Source organism: Caloenas nicobarica, chromosome 3 (assembly GCF_036013445.1).
Source record: "Caloenas nicobarica isolate bCalNic1 chromosome 3, bCalNic1.hap1, whole genome shotgun sequence".
Classification (NCBI taxonomy): domain Eukaryota; kingdom Metazoa; phylum Chordata; class Aves; order Columbiformes; family Columbidae; genus Caloenas; species Caloenas nicobarica.
Genome location: NC_088247.1, coordinates 77,118,725 through 77,143,772, shown reverse-complemented (window position 1 = coordinate 77,143,772; position 25,048 = coordinate 77,118,725). Strand labels below are relative to the sequence as shown.

The 25,048-nt window shown below is 45.7% G+C and overlaps 1 protein-coding gene across 1 annotated transcript; it reads right to left on the bottom strand.

The window, feature by feature from the left end:
* Positions 1-1,260: 1,260 nt before the first annotated feature.
* On the bottom strand, positions 1,261-8,926 carry AGT (angiotensinogen). Its single transcript, XM_065632063.1, has 4 exons — positions 8,063-8,926; positions 4,408-4,672; positions 3,808-3,952; positions 1,261-2,935 (listed from the first exon to the last, which is right to left on the bottom strand). Exons 1-4 carry the CDS (start codon positions 8,850-8,852, stop codon positions 2,744-2,746), a joined length of 1,392 nt encoding a protein of 463 aa, XP_065488135.1. The 5' UTR covers positions 8,853-8,926; the 3' UTR covers positions 1,261-2,743.
* Positions 8,927-25,048: the final 16,122 nt, after the last annotated feature.

Here is a 25,048-nt window from a genome sequence, read left to right as displayed (position 1 = left end):
ATGTTTCCCTCTAAAATGGTTATTAGAGTGTTTTAACCTAAAAGTAACTACCAACATGTGCATCTGGTTGGAGTGCGCAATACGCAGGAATGTTTACTCTCCTTTTCCATCAGCATTTTTATTTTCATGCTTGAACTGGAGGGATGAGGAAGCAAACTGCCTAGGTTTGTTTTTTTTTTAAGCATATCAGCATAATTATCAGCTATGCTTAGGGGTAAACTATGTTGTTTTGAAGATACTTTAGAAGACTGTCCGTTGTCTTTGTTTTCTTTCTCCAAATATGTCTGTTAAGAGCATGATTTGGGTGCTTCAGTCACTAGACTGTTCAGCTATAGGCTGCAGCTGAGAGCTCAGTGAGCTAATGGTGCTTGGGATGTGCATCGCTGGGGGCCTGGCAGAGGGATTTGGTGGAACTGGAGGAGACCACTGGAGCACAGTGAAGAGTATAAAATGCCATAAAAATTTTGGATGTAAAACTGATGTCAGAAACAAGTCTTGGGAGAGTATATATTGTTGGGGAAGCAGAGAGATTTAGTTGGGTTTTTTTGAGGGGTTTTTTGTTGGTTGTTTGGGGTTTTGGTTTGGTTTGGTTTTTTTTACCATATTAATGTCTAGGAGAGTGGGTGCATGTAGAGATAGCTTAGCTTTTCGGTACGGTAGCACTTGCTCCAGCATCTCTCCCCAGTCCTTGCTCTGGCCAGTATACTTTTAGTTCCCTGTCTCAGCTTGCTCTTCCTTCCTTTTCTAGGGTGTCAGTAGAGAGGTGCTCTCCATGGCGAAGTTTCTTTTCTGAAAAGTGGTTGGTTTTGTGGGTGGTAGGGTTTGTTTGGTGGTGGTTTTCTGCCTGTAACCACTGACCAGGGTATGGAGTCCTCCAAGGGCATGCAGCCCACACCTGTGAATAATGACATTTTGGCCCAGAACTTACTGACAGCATGGCCAGGGGCTCCCTTTCGTTATCCTCCCTCTTCATCATAGAAGTGAAACATTTTGTGGTCTGAAATTTCATTTGTGGCTGATGCTGCCTTCTGACTTTAATGAGTAAATGGGATAACTTTTAAATTGGTATGAACACTTGGTTGCTGCCTCATTCGTGCTTACATTGGCTGCATTGTGTGATAATTTGCAATTTACTGTATTAAAAAACATAAATCTGAGCAAATTTCAGAAGCCAGAACAAGGGATGTAGTTGTAGACATAAACCCAGCTGAACTGTGGCAAAGCAACTTGGAAGTGGTTTTATTTGCATCTTTCTGTCTCTGCATATTTATAGTTAATTGCTTCTGTATATAATAACGAGTACAGTATTTAGATGTTAGAGTATCTGGAATACATACAGTATAACTGGATAAATACATCAATGCTACATCATAGCACTTGAAATCTTGGTATTCATGAGAGTGAGTTGTGTTATTTGTTAGTCTTTTCCATTAGGCTGGAAGGGTCTGTCATGTATCTACATCACCAGTAATGAGCCACTGGCGTTAGCGGGTTTGGATTAGACAGACATTTGGGCCACTATGGATGACAAGGAGCTACTGTGCTCTGTAGGGTACATGTGGCATCACATACCAAAGAGGTTTGTGGTTATTTACTAAAGGCCATCAGTGCTAAAGACAAATCTAAAGATGAGAGGTGGAAAAAACGTTCTGCTGAGAGGCTTTCCTTACTACCAAGACTGCACTCCCAATTCTTCACTTCCTAATTCAAGAGACGTCTAATAATCTGTTGTTCCAGTTTAATGTTTCAAACCTTTATGACTCTCTTAAGAGTTGGATTGGACCACTGAACCCTTTTTATTCATGTGTAGCAGCACATCACCATTTATACTAGTACAGATTATTGCCATTAATACTATTTTTAAGAACATATGGTTTGGTTATGTTAAACTTTACAGATCTGGGCTCTAACCGGTAAGGTTCTTTTTTACTATAAGGCTGTAATAAATGCCTCTCAGGTTAGAAAGTAATACGAGGAATGGAATTATATTGGAATAGTAGGCTTGCTCTTCCCCCCCGCCCCGAAAACAAGTTGAAGAGAATTCTGTCAGACTATGAGAATTTATCCATCACAGTTCATTAATGCTACCAAACCCTATTTTTAGCTTTTCCTTAGAGTTAATAAATGAATGTATCCATCTGGGCTGCAGAAAGAAGAAACTTCCTCTAAATGTGTTTTTGCTTCCAAGGTGAAAAATCTTGTCTCAGTGGGACGAGTGAAACCTGCCTGTGCACTTGGCAGCATTTTAAAGGAAAATGTTGCTGATGGAGCTAGAAATCTCTGTGGATAACCCTGAAACTTTCACTATAACATAAAAGGCAGCCTCTCTTGCAAAACAGAGCAAACTGAAAGTTTAAAAGTTACCTCTTAGGAATGAAGAGGTCCTTTTCTATACCTTTCTATAGTAGATGCAGCTTGTGCTTATAAAACTATTTTTTTAAGTCAGTGCCCTGCTGGCTACTACTTTATCCCCACTGCATTGAAAAAGGGAGCTGGGGGCAGAAGGGAGACAAAGTGGGAATAAGGAAAGAAGAGAAGCTGGAGGAAGAGTTTGAGTCATATAAAATAGATGAACAAGGATGAAATGTTGCAGTGTTTTAGCTTTCAAAAAGCTGCGTTTCAAGCACTACCTGCTTCATCTCAAAGTTAAGTAGGGCACTCAACAAGATCACAATAGCTGATGAATAAGAAAAAGGTGATGGGAAATGTGCATCATTCCCCTCCCTATCCCCCATGCTTGCATTTAGACCCCATGCAGTGGGTTTGTCACTCTGCCAAGAAAAAGCATCGCCCTGGACTTCTCTTCAAGAACAGCTAAAAGGAATGGCTTGTTCAGCGTTACTTCCAGGAACACCAAATCTTCCTTCTGCGCTGTGGTTTCTTCTGGCTGATCTGGTCCATCACCGGTCAGTTTGAAAAAGGCTTTATTTATTACCTGTAAGGCAAAACATACGAGTAAATCCAGAGTCATCAGAGCATGATAGTGAAGAGACAAATGAGAGTTTAAGTGCTTCCTCGCACATGGAGTAATCAGCAACTTATATCAGGTGTAAGCAGCACAGGACAGACTCCATGAATGTTTAAAAAAACGACCTTGGAGTACTTTTTTTGTAAATGTGAAAGAGCTCTACAACTGCTTGTACACTTGGGCTGTATGAAATCCTGGTACCCTCGAAGCCCCTGACAGGACTTTCAAGGTAGGACACCCCCTAAAAATAGAATTAAATAAAAGTAAAGGCACTTGAATTATATTTATGGAAAATAATTTGTCTTCTTTTATGAAAGATGGCCCTGTCCTTCAAGCTCTCCCTTCTTCCTCTTGGGACTTGAATGCTGGAGTCTTCAGGTACCACCGTGTGCTGCACACACCTCTGTGTCTGCGATTTCTGGGGGTAGTCTAAGGATAAACCTCCCTCTACGTGAGGGAGGTTTATTCTCAGCAGCTCAGCAGCCGCAGCCTCTGCCACTCGCTCCAGCTGCGGCGCCTGGAGGTGTTTGAGCCGGAGGGGGTAACGAATGCAGTCTCCTTTGTGCATGGAGTACCTGGCATGCTCAGACCTCAAGCTCCATCTCTGTGGCACGTTGTGTTTGCTGCAGTGCTGAAATCTGAATAGTTTAAAGCAAATCTATTCCTACTGACGGGTTAATCTAGAAAGTATTCACTGCCGTTCCTTCATCTGGAAAGTGCCCTGCCAGCATGCGTCCCACATGGCTCTGACTGGTTTGTTCTAGGTAAATTTATACACTTAAAGAGGCTGAAACTGAGCAGGAAGCATATTTTTTACTTGCCGGTGATGTATACTGTACCTTTCCAACTGTTAGGTTGGTGTCGCTTATTTTACTGAGATCTGCCCCCTTCCCCAGCAGTGCAGGCAGTTCCATATCTGCAAGAAGCTCCTGTAGATCCGAGCTGTCTTCTATTGTTAACTCTGGCAATGTTAATTTGATTTCTCTGCAAAAAAGAGAGAGAGCTGAGTGTGTGCTCTCAGATATCAAAGCATGGTGTTTGGGCAGTTCTGGGGAACGCGCATATGAAAATACCCATGAGAAGTGCTCAGTATGTGGGGACAGACATCTATGCAGGACTGAGTGGTGTTTTGTTACTGCTTCCAAGTGGGAAGTCCCCCTAAATCTGCCCTGGGTACGCTATTAAACCCCAGATCATCCCACTTCATAGGTCCTGTGTTATCAGCTATGGAAAGGCACTTGCTCGTTTCCTTGTAATGCCTCCAGACAAAAAGCCAGTCATCCCACTGAGTGGTGCCTGGGTTTTGCAGGTGTTTCTCTTTGTGCTTGGTGTTAAACCCTTCCCGGCAGGATCCAACTTCCATCCATGAGCAGGCAGACCCACACGGTGCACCCGTTCCCATTCATCCCTAGAGGAGGGCACCCATGCCTGATCCCTACCTTGGGGACAGCTGCTGAAGCCAGGCTGAGGACTGCAGAGGCACCTTGGACTCCACCTGCTCCAGGTCGCTGCCATCGATGGGCTGCAGAAGCACCAGCAATGCCGTCTTGCTGATGGGGACTTCCACCACAGAAAAAGTCCCGCTGTCATCAGTTTTGTACTTGAATGTCCCTGTGACTGACAACATAGGGACCAAGACCTTCGTGTTCGAATCCACCCAGAACTCCTGAGGCTCCTTGAGCTGGGAGGCTTGTTTAACGTTTACTGAAAAACAGATTGAGAAAGAAGAGATTGATTCTTCTTTTACTTCATTCCTCCCCTCTGTCCCTTAGCTGTTATATATGTTTGTTTAACAACAACACACTGTGCATTAGACAAGGGCTGTGTGTATTAAATCATGTTTAGCTACTGTAAACATACCTATCCTGCCTTTAATATGCCTTCTGGTACCATCAGGCAGAGGCTGGTGCAGGCTCATGGCACAGGGACCACGACCATCAGGACTGCGGCCAAAGCTGCTCTATTTCTAGGGGCTTTGCTGCTTTTCCTGGGCACAGCATTTGTTCTTGCTTGGTTGCCTGCTTCCTCACAGGCTGCCATGTGGCTCCCAGTTGGCTCACAGGCCTGTGTGGAGGGTCTGCTTGGATTTCCTCTCCATCCCCCCAGCAGCCGTGATGGCACATTTGGGAGCTGCTGCCCAGTTAGGCAGATAAGATAAAAAAATCTCAAAACTGCTGCTTGGTGGAATTAGGAAAACAGATGTTCATGTTGTGGTAAAGGATGTCCTTGCACTCTAGTAATTAATATTGGAGTAAAATAGGAGCTGCTCAAGCTGTACTGTTAACTAGTCTGTTCTCCGATAAATCCTAACATATTTAATACATAGTAAGTGGTTTTGCATAGGAACATTTGCCTCTTAAATGAGTTTGCACAAAAAGAGCATTTAGGCACTTTCGCCTACTATAACTTCACCAGGAAGAAGCAGCAGGTAGGAGATGGGATAGGTGTAAACAAAACAAGAAAAACCCCAGAAGTAGAGTTGTTCACCTTTTTTTTTTTTCTTATTTTATAAGAACAAGGGATGCAAGCAGGAGCTGCTTTCACAGGGTCTGTATAACCTGCAGAATTTATTCTCACAGGATAGCAAAAGTCAAGACTATAACAAACTTAAATGAAAGGAAAAAAAGTATTGAGCATTCAGATAGATAAAACTCGATGATCCTTGTGGGTCCCTTCCATCTCAGGACATTCTATGATTCTGTGTATCAAGGTAGGGTAGTAATTGGTTTTAAATAGTTTTGGGAAAGATATTGCAAGATCTTATAGCACTGCTATTGACTTTGGGACTGAGTCCATTAATATTGTGCCAGTTATGAACCAGGACAAATCAGCACCCCTGTGTGTGAAAGGGCTCCCTCTGGCCTTCTGCCAGGTGAGGGTCTGGGTGTCTGTGCCCTCAAACGTGTAATTAGGTGTGTATTCCCCTGAAAACGCGCTGAAAGAAATGTTAGTATTCTTAATATGACTATTTGTTACTCACAGCATATTTTTAAGATATGAGATCTATTTTCTAAAAAAAAAAAACCCAGCCCTGCTTTCTGCCTCAGACATCTGAAATGTACAACAAGGAAAACTGAAGAGGGACATTCCTTCTCTAGAAGGTGACAGAGACAGTGGAAGAAATGGTTTCTTACAGTGAGATCTCATATCAGAACACAGGAGCTGTGGGACTGGGCAACCTTTCAGCAACCACATCAGAGCAGGGAAGAAACCCGTGTCTACAGTGAAGTGAAGTGAAGTGAAGTGAAGTGAAAAAGGCTGATGACAGAGTGAAGATGTCACCTGGGAGAGTGCAAGGGTACTCTGCAGTACTGCCTTGGGAGCACAGGAAAGAAATGTCAGACCTCTCTGCTTCAGGTCTCGAACTCCAAGTTCTGTAACACAGGCTTTATGCCAGCCTGACAAGCTTAATGAGGGGATGAGTTTCTGTGGAAAGCTATGCCTTTTTACTGTAAATAAAAAAGTATAGCCAAAAGCATCCTATGAAATTTCTAGTTCAAACTGAAGCTGTTGAAGGTTGTCTTTTCAAAAGACAGTCTAAATGGGAGACAGTAAGGGCACTTAATATCATGTAGTCCCACTGTGCTATTTTCACTCACTAGTTTGTAATTATTTTGCAACTTCAAAAAGAACATAGAAGTCTACCAGTACAATTTTCACCTGATGTTCTGCATTGGGTTCTAAATGGCAGCCCCTGCTTGGCAGCGAGTCACAAATGTGAAAACAACAGTTGACAGCATCTCAGGAGAACATATAACACATTTCAGAACAAAAAAATGTACTTTTTCCCTTCTGCAGTCCATCACATGTGTTTATTAGAAGAGAGTCCCTTATCTAATTCACTTGTTCTTGAGCCAATTTTCACCATCCAGCATGAGGAGACTGCAACATCTCAAGTACACCCTTTTGCGAGAGAGGAGGCAGTAGAGCTGACCACTGAGTCAGACCCTTGAGGACATGCTAAGGGTCCTAAGCTAATAAAATAACACTTTTCCAGTATGGAAGAAGAGGGAAAAAATGCTCCGCTAAAGGAAACCTCTGCTTTTGTGACTATGCCCAAGTCTGTAACACAATGATTATTTTTGCAGTACTATCTCTATGCCAGACCTTACACTGAAGAGAAAGCTGATGCTCACAGCTCCCTGAGGAGCTGGGGTCAGTTAATGACAGCACCCATGAACGGCAAAGAAAACCAACTATCCAGTTTGCAGGTGGGAAGATGAAGGCACAAAAGCATTTCATGAGCACCAGAGCTCCACCTTTAGCAGCAGATGCCTGTTTAGAAACTTACGGCTCACTGCCAGTTGTCCAAAATGCGGTCACTGTTAGGCAAGCTGACCTAAAGCGTGTGATCTCTGGTATGGCATTCAGTCCCAAGGATGTTGAAAAGCAGCTACACTTAGGAGACTCAGTTGTGGTACAGGGGAATTTCTGGGACAGCAGCATGCAAGGACCCTAGGTAATTAAGGGAGTGCCTTAATTATTTTTAATTTTGTATATGTTCCCAGCTTCCATAACTGGTAGCTTGTTTGGTTGCTTCCTGAGCCAGAAGTTACCTCCAGCCTTCTGTGTTTAATAGGCACTAGAGGAGCCATATCCATTATCTTTTATAGCTTTTCTTGAATCTGTAACTCTGACCTCTTCACCTGCAGAAATAAAGGTTTTAAGGGAAAAGTTTTGGTGGTGTTTTTTTTTTTTTTTGCTTGCTTTAAATCTACTTCCTGATCATTTTTGCTGGAGAATCCTCATGACTTTTAGATCCTTTGCAGTCAGAAATGCTGCATAACCCTCTTTTATTCACCTTCCCACACCTTTCCTAATCCTTAGCTTCCTGGATGAGGAAATTTTCTTGGAGGCCATCTCCCTCTGCTTCCTCCCTGTTGCCCTTGCTGGCTGGTGGGAGGGTGCAGGCAGGACCCACGGCACAGTGGTGGGGAGCAGGGTGCTGTACAAGGAGCAGCATTCCAGCCTTTTGTCATCCAAGCCCTTCCCTCTCACCGCTGGCCAGGTGTGACCTTGCTTCCTTCTCAGGAGCTGGGCCACTGCCCGTCCTTCACCCAGCCTGTCCCCGTAACGAGCACCCCTGCCTCGTACCTGCCAAGCGGACGTCCACGGCAAACAGCAGGTTGGTGGATGGATTGATGTCTGTCAGTAAGCACTTGCTTTGGCCCTTGCTTTTTGCTTCCACGAAGGTGTTTATTTGCTTCGCTGCCTCGCTTGGGTTTGAAAAGTCAACAGCTCGGGCATAGAGAGCATCAGCAGAGGGGAGCAAGTCCTGCACAAACGCTTGGGACAGAGGGACGCCAGGGGCCAAGAACAGGCAGAGCACCTTAGAAAAGAGCAGCTCCTCATCCCTGCTCTTGATGAGGCTTTCAATCTTCCTCAGGCTGGAAAGGACTTTGTGTCCGTCCACTCTGGAGGTGCAGTCAGGGTCTCCGGAGGGGGAAACAAATCCCAGCAAACCCTGCAAATCAGCTGCCGTTTGGTTTGAGGCACCCAGGTAGAAAGATACCAAGGAGCTGTAAAGACTGGTTGGGGACAGGAGAATGTTTTGGCTCTGCCGTGCTTCTTGCACCTTGCTGTAGAACCGCATGCCCAGGACGTACACAAAGTCCTTCAGGTAGCTCAGCTTCTGCCGCCCCTGGCCAGTCAAGCTCAGAGTTTCCAGTTTGTCCTTGTTGTTCAGGTCATCTTCATAGGCAGGTGGGGTTTGGGACTCGATCGAGACAGGGACAAAAGTTTTCTTTCCCTCTTGGACCAGGCTTTCCAGCTCCTCACAGGTACTCTTATTGAAAGAAAACAAATTGAAAGGGTGGACGTAGACCCGATCACAAGTCACTGCAGTGAGGCACGTCAACAAACAGAGATCTGCTGCCAGATGCATGTCGAAAAATTGCTTCCACAGTGTCTGCTGAAAGAAAATGTGAGGAGGAAAGAAGACTGATCAGCCTGTTGTAAATACAGTTTCTCTTTACTCACAGAGTGAGGTGCTAGTGCTGCGTTGAAGTTACGAAGGCAGGAATTTCAGTATTTAGTGCTGGCTGGTCTGACTCTGCCCCCTGAAAAGCCCAGGGCGAAATGGACGCCAATTTCAATGGTGGTAGGTAGGGAAAGGCTAAGCACAGGTTTGACTCCATTACCCACTGCAGTACCCGAAAGATTTAGCTGGAAGCAATATGGTTGTGTGCTCTGACTAGTTAGGCTTACAAACTAGCGTATGCTAGTTCTGGCAAAACGTTATAATGCATGTATATTGCTTTTCAGACCTGGGCAGAGCTATTTCTGCAAACTGCTGCACTAAATCTTGCTGACACACAGATGGGCTAAGTGATTTGCCTGCTGTTACACGGGAAGTGGGTTTGGAAACCAGGTCTCTTAAGGTCTGAGCACGGAACGATCCTGCGCTGTATGTGTTGTCAGCATAACACTTGGCACTAGCAGAGCATTTTGTGTTTTCATAGCCCAGTCCAAACATTCATTCTAGCTTCTAGGAAAACACGCTCAAGGCTTTCTTATACCAATGTGCTAACTCTGCTAACATTTTCATAGAACCTTCTTTATTTGAATACAGAGTTAGAAGGGGTAAGCTGAGTTGTACTCTACTGTACATGCAGTCTTCTCCTGTGGGAAAAGACCACCTCCTGTTCTTCTTTTTCCTGATGAGAAGTATGTGGATGTCACTGGTGTTTTGGCACAAAGGATGTGGCGCATATTGGGGATGAGAGAGTCATGGGCACATCTATACCTACATACACACGTGCAAACACACTGAAAAATTTTGCATTTTTATAATTCTCACTTTTCCTATATCCATCTTTTTTATAACTAATATCTCTGCTGCACCTTCCCTGGATTTCTAGTGTATGACTTTGAATTTCTGTATTTGAAATGCAAATGCATTGGAAATTAGGCATCTACAACACATTAGCCAAAACATCGGGTTTCAGTGATGTATTTTTATTCCACTAGTTATTTCTTGTTTATCATAGCTCTGTTCACCCTTTTTTGCCCTTTCCAATCTCTGCAGAGCTAACAGCCTTGCCCGTAACCAAGCTCTGCTTTCCACCTTCTTTCTCCAAAACTTTTTGAGTCAAGACAGCCTGTCAGGTATTGCAATTCTGGCAGCCTCGGCCTTTTGAGCGGATGCAGTGCAATGTCTGTCTCATCAACACTTTAATTTACACAGAGTGGAAACGTCTGGGTTTAAATCCAGCCATTTAAGACCTGTCACCTTGCAGCCTGATTTATGATGTATAACCGTATTCACTTCACTGAGGGATCCCCAAATGTTTCTTGCCTAATAATACTCATGTTTGCAGTATCACACTCTCTTGCAAATAAGAAAACTGAGATGCACAGATGCTTGGGGATTAGGCATATCTTGCCTACATACATACATCTGCATTCCCAGACTGTAGGCCCCTATCTAACAGCTTGGTTTGCAAATGGAGTTTCTGCTGTTATGATGGTCCCTCAGGATGTCTGAGCATCTTCCTAGTGAGTGCCTGCAGGTCAGGCCTGAAATTATCTTCTCCCCAGAGGCATGCAGGGGAGGGCCTGCTGTATATCTCCAGCCCTGTACCTTCATCCAAGTATTGCTTTTCCCCATTAACTCCCACCCCATCCTCTAAATTGGTCCGTAGGCAGCAGCAGTGCTGTTGCCGTCCCCTCCGCTCCCTGCCCTGTCTTCGCCTCCCCAGCTCTGGTTTCAGCAAGTGACATGCGGCCCTGCAGGGCTGCTTCGTTCCTGACGGCCAGTAAAAAAATTATCGTGGGAGGTGTCTTCCCAACTTCACCCTCACAGCCTGGACACTGTGCTAGTGCATTCCTAGCCTACTCTCTGCATTTTCTAGACTGGGACAGCTCAGGAAAACAAACCCAAAAGCCAAGAATTAGAGGTGCTGCCCTTCTCTCTACATCATACAAGTCTTTTGAAGCATTTCTTAATCCTTCCTGTAGCAGCAGGGAGGACGACCCTGTGCCACCCGGTCAGGCCATGCCATTAGGCACTGTGGGTGCTCTGTGATTACTTCTCTAGGGCTGCCAGAGCCATCACGTTAACTATTTTCTCATGAGCAGAAAAGAAGAGGGGCAGTTCTCACTGATGGCACTTAGTCTAAGCCAAATCTGTGGAAAGCAAGCGTGTTTTATTTCCCTGAAGAAGCCAGCCCAGAGCCTCTCAGAAAAGCACGAAAACCTGAGTTGAAAAGCTGACATTCCAAGCAAATCCGGTAAGTGTGCTTACTCGCCTCTGTCCTGGTGTGTGTGTCCCCTCGGGCGGGCTCCTGGTGACACCTCTTCCCCCTGGAGCACTGCGGCGTGATTTATGGCGGACTTATGCCCTTTCCACAGAGTGAGGAGGAAGGCCCTTCCTACGTGTCTGCAGTGGCATTGCGCAAAGCTACTTTACATCACAGGCTGGGGGGCCAAAAAAAGCTAGCTCAGGCCAGGCAGGACCTGATGAAACCTGAGCACAGCTCAACACCGGCTGCATAGAAAGTTCTAGGGATAGATACACAACCTTTAACCAAGCCCAGCACATCTGCCTAGCCTGTGGTTACACATTTACTAAAATGGACACAGGCATTTTACTACGCAGAAGTACCCATTAGAGGAGCTGAAAATAACTCCAGACTGAAAATAACGGCAGACTGAAAGAAATGCAGATTTCTTTAATACCTGTATTTGTAGTACAGTCAGACCAGATTTTTTTCTTCTCGGAGAAATTGCCTTTTATCTCTACCTTGCAGCCTGGGTAGCCGTCAGTGAGTGGGACACGTATGCTACTGCAAAGTAAAATGATTAAGCTCTCAATTTTTACCTTTTCTTTCCCTCTTGACCTATCCAGAAGATCAAATGTTTGGTCTTTTTCCTCTTCAAAACAAAATGTGTTGAAAAGGAGAGGATGAAAGCTAGACGGATTAGGTTACCAGAGCCAGATTACTAAGACATCATCCCTCCCAGTTTCAGCTTCCCAAGTCCTGTTTGGCAAAAGGGGGCCATTCGGAGATCTTTCTGCTGCTTTTTAAATGATCCTCCAGTTCGTCATGCCCCTTCTTCCTTTTCCAGCAAATTAACAGAGTATCAAACTGAGGATGATGAAGCTGGGTTAGACTGGGTCTCATTCAGTGCCCCTGTTATGATTAGTTAAAATCCCATGGCTTTAACAGCAGTAGGCCCGATTTAACCTCCATGCCCTGATTTTAGAGGGCCAGTCAGGAGCAGCTTGTACTGCAGTGCCCAGTTACATGTTGGCTTCAAGGAAAGAGCTGAGAGAGAGGGATGTTTTCAGTGCACCTGGGCAGTCAGAGCTGGTGGAGCTGAAGGGGGAGACAGGGACAGCTGTGTTCTGCTGGGGATAGGAAATTTATGTCTCTGCAGCCCTGCTTTTCATTTAAACAATCTGATTACCTTAGCTCTAATGAGGTCTGAAAGCGGTTCTGAGCACAGGCCCACACGACATGCAATCATGCACACAAGGCTTAAACAAACAGCTTGAAATATTTAAGGTGCTTTGTCCTCTTGCTGCCTGAGCATCTCAGTCGAGGACGCATCTGGTAACAGAATAGTTCCAGAGCATTTGTACCAGCTCCAGATGGCTATAAAATGCATGCTGCCCAGCCACGGATCCAGGCAATGCGAGAAGTAGTTCCTCCATTAAAAATGCATTTTTGTTCAGCTAAGTGCCAAAGAGAATGAGCTAGCTTTGGGGTTGCATCCCCCTTCTTTCCCCTCTCACCCAGAGGGTCCTTCCCAGAGGCAGGCTGGGCGAGAAAGTTGGTCCCTTAGAGGCCAGTGGAGGGTCGGGTGGGATGTGTAACAGCGCAGCCCAAATATGTGTCTCCTGCACCGCCACCTGCTTGGGTCCGCATGAGGCAGGAGGCAACAGTGATGTGCACGAGCGGCCAGACCATGCCGTGCCTGTGAGCTGTAGCTGGTTTGCTACGTCCTCCCATGCAAAGCCTGAACACAGGGAAAAAACAAACTCAGCCCAGTACTCTCAGTATCTAGTACACAGAAACCAAGGCTGTTGCAGTGAAGGTCACTTTGTGTTCTGTAAATCTCTGAAAAGTATCATTTACAAGAATTATTGACTTTGACTATTAAGCTGCACGTGATGACAATAAGACAGATAACAGCTGTCACACTTACGTGTTTACTGTGGACAAATAAATGCTGGACGAGGAAATCACATAACCCACAGCCCCTGTATTTTTTTTTCCTTAAATCATTATGCCCCTATGTGTGATTCAGAAGCGCTGCTTTAGCACCCAGAGGACATTCTTGTTTGGGTATCTCCAGCTTCCAGCTCCACGTGGTACATGACCAAGTCAAGCTGCAGCTCCTGGTGGTCTCCTTTAGCTGTGGGCACCAGCCCCAAGGCAGGGATCCCTGGCCGCAGGGGATGCTGCCCCGCAGAAGCAGAGGAGCAGAAGGCAGCTGAACAATAACTCCTGTGTGGAGCTCTGGTGGCTCTGTCACATTAAGGATTTCAGGTTTCAAAGAATCATAGACATAGGTTTTAGTTGAAAGTTCTCAGTTCTCTACCCCCCTCCCCCAACTCAATCAATAAAGTGATTGAATTAAAATACCCAGCTTTCTCCACAAAAAAGTTTCACCAGAAAACGTTCAATGACCCGCTTTCACCACAGTGCTCCTCCTGCTTCAGACTACCGGGAATTTGGTTGGCCTCAGTAGTGAGGGAGAGCCTTTGATTTCAGCTTATGTTTATGCCCTACTACGAAGTGCAGATGCACCCCCTCTCCCCCTAATTTGCTTGTCACATATGCTCTTTCAATTAATATTCCCCTATTAAGATGCATCACACACTAGCGTACTTCTTAGATCGTTGTCTTTTATCTTCTCACAGTTTCTACTAAAAGAGAAGTTTTCAGACTATGAAGAACACACACTGCTACACCTGGAATGTATTTTATCCTAGTAGGACTTAATTACAGCTAGTTTTTCATTCTACTTCTGAGCCATTTTTAAGCAAGAGTGCACAAGCATTATTTCAATTACTACATATGGACCCTTTTGTTGGGCTTTTTATTGTTGGGTTGCCATGGTTTTAAGAACAAGCATGTCCTTAAAGATAGAGCTTCAGCTTCAGAAAGAAGAGACTATCCTGCCCTTCGGCCCCAGCGTCTGAGGATTTAGATCCCCAAAGAGAGCTGTACCAGAAAGCCTGCGTCAGCCCAAACCTGGGTGAAAAGCTTTCCAGCAACTAGGATCCGAAGAAGGCTGTTCCCAAAGGCATCACCTGTGCAAAGTAAGCCCAGAGCCCACACACGTTTCCTATCGAATCTTGCCCTGCAACAGCCGCAATAAAGGTACAAAGAAACATAGACCTCTCAAACCTGCCCTTCAGAGAAGAGGTTCACGTTCTCCTTTTGCCCCACTCTTCCTGATTTCAGGGCAGGGGGGGACTCTGCTCCCCCTTTTATACCCCCTCTTGCATAAGCGGGGCCCTCCCTCCTCCCCTCCACTGCCCTCATTTCCCTTCAAAACCTGCCTCTGTTTTTCCTGCTTGTTATTCATGGTCACTGCTGAGAGGGAGCAAAGAGGGGTGGAAAAACACCAGTGCTGTGGTTACGGATTCCCTCACAGCCCTTCTCCCCATCTTTTTGCTCTGTTGAGATATCTATTGAGAAGTGCTAACAGGGAAGCACTCCCCTGCCCCATAGCTAGCACTGCTTCATGTAAAACACTGTCAAATAGGCTTCAGAAATTCTAACCCTGGCGGAGGAGCTCTACCCCTACAGCTGGCAGCAAGTAATTTGGTCTTGAATGGGAAAATTACTCTGTCCTAGCTAGAATATCAATTGATTGGCCAGGAGGCTATTATTTCACTGAAGAACATCACGTCTCCATGCTGTCAAAAAGTGTTTTCATTGATCCAGATTGTTCTGGGAAAGACTGTATAAAATTCAGCACTTTCTTTGGAGACAATAGTAAATATTTTATTCTGTTTTATTGAGTTTGTCTTCCAGTTTTGCCAAATTTTGCTCTGAGATCTGAACTCAAAGGGGTCAGACATACTCCTGTGATGATATTCTTGTCTCCTGTGAGGTTATGGCAGGAGTCATGGAAGAGGGATGATAAACCAGTCTGCTCAGCCTCGGACCACAGACATAGGCTCTTCCTAGGTTGAGTTGGAATGTCTGACCTACATAGATTATGAATTAATATATGGTTAACTCAGACATAATAGCATGTATGTGGTCATGTATCATTCTTTACTAAATCTGAGGGCTTCTTTTTTTAAAAACTAAAAGTATCTTGAGTGAGAAGTAGGCCAAAATGCATTCATTTGTACAACTCATGGGCTGATGTTGGTAATCATAAACTTCTACATCTCATCAACATTCCTAATGTTCCCTCTCTCTTCTGCTTTGGTGAGGGAAGACAGTGTGGATTCTGGACAAGGCTCCCAACTGGGAGGGCAAACATGGACTGGGAAAAGGAAAGGAAATGGAAAGGAAAAGGGGAAGGGAAAGGGAAAGGGGAAGGGGAAGGGGAAGGGAAAGGGAAAGAGAAAGGGAAAGGGAAAGGGAAAGAGAAAGGGAAAGGGAAAGGATGCCCATGTGGGAGGTTTGGACGAAACGAAGACAGAGAACATCGCTTCGCTGGCTGATGCAGTGGTTGCTCCAGGTGTGGCAGGCCATCAGGACAGCAGAAGGACCACGTTTGTGAGACATCCAGGAAAAACTCTGAGGAGCAGCCAAGTGCCTGTGGAAATCAAGACACTTCAGTTTGGAAGAGAAATCACTGGTGCAGGGAGTATAAACTTAAAATGATGAAGGTAAACAGAGAGTCCTGGGTCACTGTTTTGTCACAATGCCAGAATCAGTGGGTTCCCAGCAAAATTATCAAGCAGGAGATATAAATATAAAATATATTTTTATTATTAATTATATATATTTTATATATTATATATATAATATTATATATTATTAATTTTATATATTAAAATATTAAAAAATATTAAAAAATAAAAAAAACATAATATAAATTAAAAGAAGGGCCCTTTTGCATATATAAACTGCAGGAGGCACTGCTGTAGGATGCTGCAGAGACCAAAACTCTTAACTGGTATAAAAAGAGATTAAATGAAATCACAGAGGGCAGTGCCATCGGAGGCTGCAGAACATGATGGCCCAGGTGCGGTCACTAACTTGGGAAGTCCCCGGACAACCAGCTGTTGTGAATTTTAGCTGGATCCATAGAACAGCTTCTCTCTAAAGGCTTGTCTTCAACTTGCCATGGAAACAGAGATGTCTGAGCTGAGGCCAGCTTATGCTGGTTCATTTTGCAGCACAGCTTGGAAATACTCTTTCAGCAGAGCTATGCCAGGGAAACGTCATACCCAGCAAACCCATTCCTCATCCCCAGTGTTGCTGGGCTGTGCTCCTGTGCACAGCATGTTTAGGAACCACTGCTATCATCTCTTCAAAATCACTACAAGAGTCTTTCAAAAAGATGGACTGCTTTGAAATTGGGTCCATCTTTTTGAAAGACCCTGTATAAGCCCTGAAAAATATGATCAACTTTCAAAAACTGTGGGCAGGCTCTTAGTATTAATTAACCACTTTTCAGGTTTTTTTCTGTCTTAGTCAGGGTACAGGTACGATCCAGTGGTTGAGTTAGTGCCCTGGAATCTGAAATTTGTCTCTGTCTCCTACCAGACCTTTGGGCTCTGTTCTCACTTCAGCTGCACACAAAGTACTTGGTGCCTTTTTCCAAAGGAAATAAGGAGGGAAGAAGTGGTGGTACAGCTCTGCCGATGGGTCAAGAAGGTTTCTATACGTTAGTAAACCAATTTCCTCCCATTCCATGAGAACCGTGGCAAGCTGCCATAGGCCTGATTGTATTTGTTTATTTTTGCTATCTCTGGTGGGGAAAGGCTGTGCAAAGTAATTTTTTTTAAACATTTTAATAAAACTTTGATAAGGAATAGGTTTGCATGTGATTTTTTCCCATGGTTTCTCTGTACACATAACCTCTGCCCTTCTCGGCCCAAACCACTTTTCTGTAAAAGCAACTAGTGAACATGGGGGATGTACGCAACTTGCCCAATTTTTTGTGTAAAGAGGATTGCAAAAATGCTTTTCAATAATAGAATTCAAAGTACAGATGATGAAATAGAGAGATTATCCCACTTCTGCTACAGGTTCTCCAGCAAGGAGCAATGGAAAAATCAGTAATGTGGTTGTTACAAACCCCAAGGACCACGTGTGCCACCCCTGTGCTGGGACAGAGGGACACAGCGTGCCAGCCTGGACGATGCCAACGTGCACATGGTGGGTGGGCAGCTGGAGAGCTGACTTGGGTATCCGGGGTCTCCCCAAAAGGGCCCAAGTGGCCCTATGCCCCCTCCTTGCAGGAGGACAGGTGACCTGGCTGTGCCGGCTGCCCCAGCAGCCACCGCCCTGGTGGTGCTACAAACCCGCCGTGAAGGAAGAGAGAGCATCACCATCTCCCCATCTCTTTCTGCTGGTCAAGGAATGTTCCCCCTGAGGAAGCCCTGTGTGCTGATGGTCCCCTATCTGTGGAGCTCTTCTAAGGATTTAATATGCGAATGAGCTCATATTAGCATTAGCACTTCTCATTCCAGCTTATAATGACATTGGGTTTGTTATGGCTTCTGTTCACAGGTCCTGAGTGTAGAGATTGCTTTGAATTTTTGTAACTTTATTTTTTTTCCCCTCCCAGTGGAAGATGCAGTTTTTAATAGCATTTTAAGAATAGTTTGTGCACAGCCTGTGCAAGTGCTGGATTTTCTACCTGGGACACCGCAACCCTGGCTGTACATACAGACTGGGGGACGAGATGCTGGAAAGCAGCTCTGCCGAGAAGGGCCTGGGGGTTCTGGTCAATGGCAAGTTGAACATGAGCCAACAGTGTGCCCTGGCAGCCAAGAGGGCCAACCGTGCCCTGGGTGCACCAAGCACAGCATTGCCAGCCAGGCAGGGAGGTGATTGTCCCGCTCTGCTCTGCACTGGTGCAGCCTCACCTGGAGCTCTGTGTGCAGTTCTGGGCACCACAGGATAAAAAGGATATAAAGCTGCTGGAGAGTGTCCAGAAGAGGGCTACGAAGTTGGTGAAGGGTTTGGAGAGGAAGCCATATGAGGAGCAGCTAAAGTCACTTGGTTTGTTCAGCCTGGAGAAGAGGAGACTGAGAAGAGACCTCATCGCAGTCTACAGCTTCCTCACAAGGAGAGAAGGAGGGGCAGGCGCCAAACTCTTCTCTTTAGTGACCAGTGACAGAACCCAAGGGAATGGAAGAAGACGTGCCAGGGGAGGTTTAGGTCGGACATTAGGAAAAGGTTCTTCCCCCAGAGGGTGGTGGAGCACTGGAACAGGCTCCCCAGGGAAGCAGTCATGGCCCCAAGCCTGACAGTGTTCAAGAAGAGACTGGACAACGGTCTCAGACACATGATGTGGACTGTGGAGTTGCCATATGTAGGGACAGGAGATGGACTCAATGATCCTTGTGGGTCCCTTCCAACTCAGGGCATTCTATGATCAACCACATCCAAAGAGCCCAGCACAGCAGGTCTTGCAAAGGTTGCAAAGGCATGGCCATGTGCACGGTGTGTGGGCAAGAGGGGTCTCCTACCCTGAGGATCTCAAAAAACTTCGCAGTCTAACAGTTCTATTGGTGATCTATGGTTGATTTCGGGTCCTTCCCTGTGGCAGGTGCTGTGCTTGTGAGAAGCAAGAGCCAATCCTGGACCAAAACAGCCAGGACAGAGCATGTCTGTCTGAACAGGGAAAGTGAACATGAAGAGGTGATGTGATTCACCTTCAGTCATGTAGCAGGTTGGTAACATCTCAAGGACAAGCATACACATCTCTTAATGTCCAGCCTGGTGTGTTACCTGTTTGATCACGCTGTATCTGCATCCCTCAGGTGAGAATTGTAAGGCAGATGAGCAGGGATGACAGTGCCTGCACAACGAGATGCCTGCCTCAAAGAGCTGGGGCCAGCTTTGTTAACACAGTTGTTATGCTTTTTGTGATGCTCTCCTGCCAAATGTCTTTGTATCAAGGAGGGATTTTGCACTGTCCAAATATTTCTTAGCTAGATCAGCCACTGAATTCTTGAAGCTGTTCCCCAAGATGAAAGGAACAGCCAGGTGAGCACTCTCTTGGAAATGCCAAAATATTCAACTCCGAAAGGCTCTGCCACCAAATGTCTCACTCAAGGAGTGGTTTTAATCATATAGGGTTTATGCAGTTCATTAGCGAGAAACTCACTGGCTCCTTCCCTGCTGCGGAGGTTACAGGACTTCCATTTTCTGGAGTCATAGCCACTGAAAAGCAGCTCCCACCCAGCCAGCTAGCAACAGGGGCAAGACTGTGACTCTTTTGGGCTGGCAGCAGCAATTTTCACTGCTCCAAACATAATCTATAATCTAAAAAAGGACAGACCAGTTTTGTGACCTGATATAGAGATGTGGCTTTCTGATTTGCTTTAGTTTGAGGTGTACACAACTAATGGCAACAATATTGCTGGCCACAGTGGACTCCCTCCTGCTTTCAGATCCTGGTAGAAAGACGGAAAGCAAGAAAGCAGAGAGAGAGACTGAGCCAGGCAGCATTCCCCTAAGGCTGCACAGGTTGCTAGAGCCTTGCAGGGTCTCTCTCCTCAGGGCTGTGGTGCAGACCCATCACCTCTTTCAGGTTCAGCTCCAGCCACTCCACACAGCAGTAGGACTTGACTTCCCATGCCAGCGCCGATATGGAGCTATTCACACATGTGAAGTCTGGAAAAGAAGGTGAACAAGGTGACGAGAAGCGCTAATCAATCCAGGCAGCTGCAGAACCGCAGGGATTGCTGCGGATCCCTCTCTCCTTAGCCGAAGCTGCCTCCGTGCGGAACGCTTCTGCATTGCCTCTCGGCAGGGGCCGTGCTGGGCACCCGACGGTGCAGCTGCAAGGCCAGTCGCATTTGGAAATGTTACATTACTGCACTTTGTTAAACCAATAATTGTGAAAGCAAGAGGAGGGAAGAGTTAAATTTATAGCCAGGGGTGGGTTTTTTTGCAGGAAATAATGACAGAGCTTGTAATTGAATTTTCTGGGTTTTCAATAAGTGGCAAAAATCACTCTTCATGCAGATCAGAATTTCCTGCTCTTTTGTTTTTACTGGGTTATTTTGAAGTAAAGGCTTAAGTGTTTGCTGCAGTTTTGGGTTCTTATTTTTTTTTTACTCTGCTTTACATTTCCACCTTTTCAATGTTAAGTGTAAAAACATGAAATAACATTTTGGCTTACTGCTTAAGGGATAAAGCTGAAGAGCAGTAAATTCAGCCTAGGATATTACTAGTGAGGAAAGAATTAAGATTGCCTCCTGGTCAGGATGCTGAAACACACCCTGATGAAAGCCTCTGCAAACCGTAAGCTCCCAAAAAAAAGATCAGTGGGTGCTCTTACAGCTATTCTCCCAGGAAAAGTTAAGCTCCGTAGCAATTGCCTCTTACTCGGGGGGATGGAAGACATGCTGCAACTTGGCTCCTCTCCCGCACTGCCACTTGGTGTTTCACAGTCTAAAGTAAAAGAATTAAAATAATCTTAAAAGCCCTCTCTTGTTTGTAAAATGGCCCCTCCTCCAAAGTCATGAATTAATGCAGCAGTGTAGGCTTAGCTCTGACAATAGCCTGGAACAACAGCCTGGAAAGCTGCGCCTGTTTGGCTGGGTAGAGCACTTAGATGGCTGTCTAATGATGATATTTCAGCTGCCAGCACAGATCATGTTGTCATTACTTACCAAAGTACACAAGAAGACACGTTTCATATTTCTTTCTGGGTGCACAGAAAGGGCAGGGAGCCCATCGGGCGATGCTGGGCAGAGAGGGGACAGGCAGAGCAAAGATGCCTCCCAGGCCTGGGGTGCTGTAAGCCTTGAGGTAACCTGGGCAAGGTGGGCTACGGTGGGGGAGCTGCCCCAGGAGGCCACCCCGACTCAGGGTGACAGATAAGCACACACCTCCCCTTGGCTCTGCAAGATGTCTGGTCCATATCAGCATTTCATAGCCAGGTATGGCAGTGGGCAGTGATGGCAAAGCTGCAGGTGGTGTGAGCATGGATTAGTCATAAGACTGCATTCAGGACCGATGCTTCTTTTAGAAAAGGACCTTTTGCTGTTACATAGCACAGTGAAAGCAGCCAGGTTGTGGCCTCTGGCCTCTCATTGCTATGCAAATTGACAATGAACATTCACTGTGGTTTTAGGATCCTCCTTTGAATGAGATTTTGATATCCTGCAGTTCCTCCAAGATATTTTTTTCTTTAATCAGCTTCGAGCAGGATTTTTCAAAGGGCACTTCTTAAAACCCCTCCCCTTGATTTCCAGTACCCTTTTTCTCTTTACTCTCCAGCATTTTTCACTAGGCTGCTCACAACATTTCACAGGGCAGTCCAGTCCTCAGGCCTGGCTTGCAGTGCCTGTACAAATCCTGAAGCCCTGCATGATCTTTCTCGCATCCCCTCCCTCTGCCTCACTTCTGCCTCTGGAAGTGAGAGGAGGATACTCAAGCCCCTGCCTAGTGAACCCTGGAAATGCCAGAGGAAGTGTGTACTACCTTATTGCTGGTAACTGAAGGAAAAGTCCTTAAAAAACAGCCCCAAGCTGGGCTCAATTACATCTGGTTTCAGCTGTTGTTAGAGCAATATAACATGTGCAAAGACGTGTGCAGGAGCATGTGCAAACCCTGCCAGGCTGCAAGCCACCAGGCAGAAGTCCATGCTCTGCATTGAGCCAAAGCAACGGAAAGTAGAAGAAGCAACATGGTTTCATGTGACCGTGACTGTGGCATTTGGATTCAAATCAATGCAATGTTCAGAGGACGCCAAGCAGTATGAAATGAGACTAATCTCAGAGACAGAACAAAGATGTTTTATATAACTTCATACAAATTCAGAGGAGGAAGGAAGGACAGAAAGCTGCTGAACTTCACAGATGGTATCTCTGCCCACACAATAACATCTACTCTTAAGTCTTTGTAAATATAAAGAAGAGCTATAAAGGGACCAAGACAAAACCAGTCAGGTCTCTCAAACCAGTCCGTTAGAGAAGGTCAGATAACTGAAGAGGCTTAGCCAGCAGGCAACGAGCACTGCAGAATGTGGGACCAGTCAGATCAAAGGCTATGGATAAACCCTCCAACATTAAACTGATGACAAGGCATGAGGTTTAATGACAACAGCATTATGAAAGACTTAATCAGGTTGCTGTCATTTGAATAACCAACTCTAAATCCTGAATGACCAAGGTCTACCTGATGTTGATGGGAAAGGAATTACATAAGTGTGACTCAGAAAAGCACATGCCAGATGCCGAACAGCGGGAGCTGAAAGTAAGAGCCATAGCATGATGCTAAGCAGGAGGTCAAGGAGAAGTGGAAATCGTAGTTTCCTACATCAGGCTTTTTGAGTTCCCTTTATGTCACATTCTACTCCATGAATTACAGCTGGAAAGAGAGATTAAGAGTCTCCCTTAGATAAAAAGCCATTAAAACCACAGAAAATCAAATCAGACTTTCTCCTTTCTTGATGAAAACAAGAACATCTGAGGAAGTCTGACCCAATAGCATTGATGATAGAAAAAGAAATGACAGAAATTACTCTGCTTCTGTTCCTTTCATCGGCAAGTGTGCCTGAGGCTCTTTTCTCAGCAGAGGATGCTCACCCTCTGCCAGAGCCACTGCTTCCTCAGTGCAGCACCCACCTGGACCCCTCTGTGGATGTCACAGGACGAGCAGAGTGGCTAGACAGGAGGGCGACGCCTGTGAGCAGCCGCAGTTGTGCTGGTTTCCTACACTCTCTGCATGCTTTGGAGCCATGGCTGCAGGTAACAGATAGAACTCCTGGTGTTTCAGAAACAGGCAGTTAATGGTAGTGCCTGGACCTGCATTGCCAGACTGTGCATCACTTGTGCTGCCACACTGTCACCTTGAAATCTTGCCTGGTCATGTGGCTTGTAAAGAGGTATCTGCAGACCACAGGAGCCTAGTGGTTTCCAGAGGTGGCCTGTTGGGAATTAATTTCATTTCATCTGACATCTATCTTTCGGCCAGAGGTGCCTTCACAACCTGGCAGGCACTCATTTAGCAGAGCAAGGACAGACCTGCCCTGTCATAGCTGCTGGGAGAGGCTGGTGGGCTGGAAACCTGCTGTCCCTGAGACAGTGTAATTGTGAGGACTTTATTGCTCAGTGCTGCCTTGTATTGCTTTAATGTCACAATATGTCTATTGCAACAGCGTACCAAATGAAAATGTACAGAGCCTGGTGTCACAGACTCTAATCATCTGTGTTCACCTACTGTTTAGGGAGTATTAAAATCTGCTTTTACTCAGTGGACCAGCACCCCTGAGGAGCAAAGATTTTCTAGGTCAGTGGTTCAAAACCTGCCCACTACTGTCCTGAGCTAGTAGAAGCATGTTGTTCACATCTGTCCATAATGGAGCATCACAGAACCTGTGTTTCACTTTCCTGCCACCTGTAACAGTGCCTGAGAATCTGCAGACAGCATCAAGTGGGAGCAATAACAAGGGTCATCTTAGGGGAGAAATGCGCTTCTCACTGCATTCAAAAGGGGATTTCATGGTAAAAGAGTAAAACTACTTGAAGTCCCTTTCTTTGTAAAATACTTGAGTGGGGTAGCTACCTAAGTGGTACATATGTCCGTATGTTTCTGCCCTTTCAAACCAGAGGGGCTCAGGCATGAGACCATGATTCCCAACACGACTGGCAAAGTTTTACATTTCACAGAGAACTTAAACATTTTATTAGCAGTTTCTGCTCATTCCTCTTTTTTCACCTTCCCTCCCTAGGCACCATCTCTCCTGTCCACTTTCAGACACATTTGACACCAAGGCTCAGATCTGAGAGAAGTGAAATTTCCCTGCAGTGTTGTGACATGGAGCAGCAGGCTGAGGAGAGGAAAGGGCTGTCCCTGCCTTCTGGGAGAAAGGCTGCAGCATGAAAGAATCCCTTTTTACACACCAGCGTATTGGCACAGGAGAGAAACTGCACTAGTTCCCCTACAAGCAGGACAAGTGGCCATCAGAGCTCAGCCCACAGGTTTTTATACACAACCGAACTCTGATAAGCAGGAACTCCCTGAAGCGACATGCGGTTACTCTCCTCGGGTCATAGCAGGTGTGGAGGCCATGTGTCCAGGATGCTGAACATCTCCTTTCCCAGGTAGCACATTAGTCTGGTGTGGGAAAACATGCACTGGCCTATGCAGAGATGTTTTGGACAAAGTGCATTCCTGGTTTTGCCACTGGCTGAATGAGAGACATTGGGTACTTCACATCCCCGGGCTTGTGTTGGCACTTAAATACTCCTTGGCTGTGATTCATCTCACTTGATTGTACATATAGCTGGGCATATACCCTGAGCTAGTCCATGAGGGTCTGTCTACAGGCAAAAGAAAGATGCAGTCATCTCTAGAGCAGTCTTATGGATGAGAATATGATAAATCACTTTCTGGAGATGCCAATCTTCTACACTAACTGTGGAAAAAGATGAGGTGAGTAGCTTGGATTCTGTTCTGCAGACCTACATTTCGGTCAAATGACAGCCACATTTGGAGCTCCAGGCCTGCCTCTTCTCACACTTTTGGACAGCATCCATACATTTGGACAATGGAAACTCAGTCTCAGCAGGGAGCCAGCAGACTTCAACAATGGATGCAATTATGGGGAATAAACATGGGAATACGTGCTCCAAAAAAGAAATCTTTACAGCGCTGCTGTGAAAAATAGCAGAACAGAAAGTAACTAATTCTGTTTCACCTAACTGCTGTCCATAAATCACATCTTGGCAGCAAGCTCGACTGGTCCACCAAAGGGCCAATTAAAGCAAAGGGAAACTGAGCGCTCCTCATACTCAGGGTTGTGTTTTGTGTTATAGGAACTGCAATTTGTTCCAAGAAGGTGGCATCTCTTGCCTTTCCAAGCAGAGAGGCATATCCATACCTCTCTGGCTCTGAACCTTGCCATTTTTCTTTCAGAGTATCCACGGCGCATTGACTGGCATCCTCTCCGCGCGGTGTTTTGCCCTCC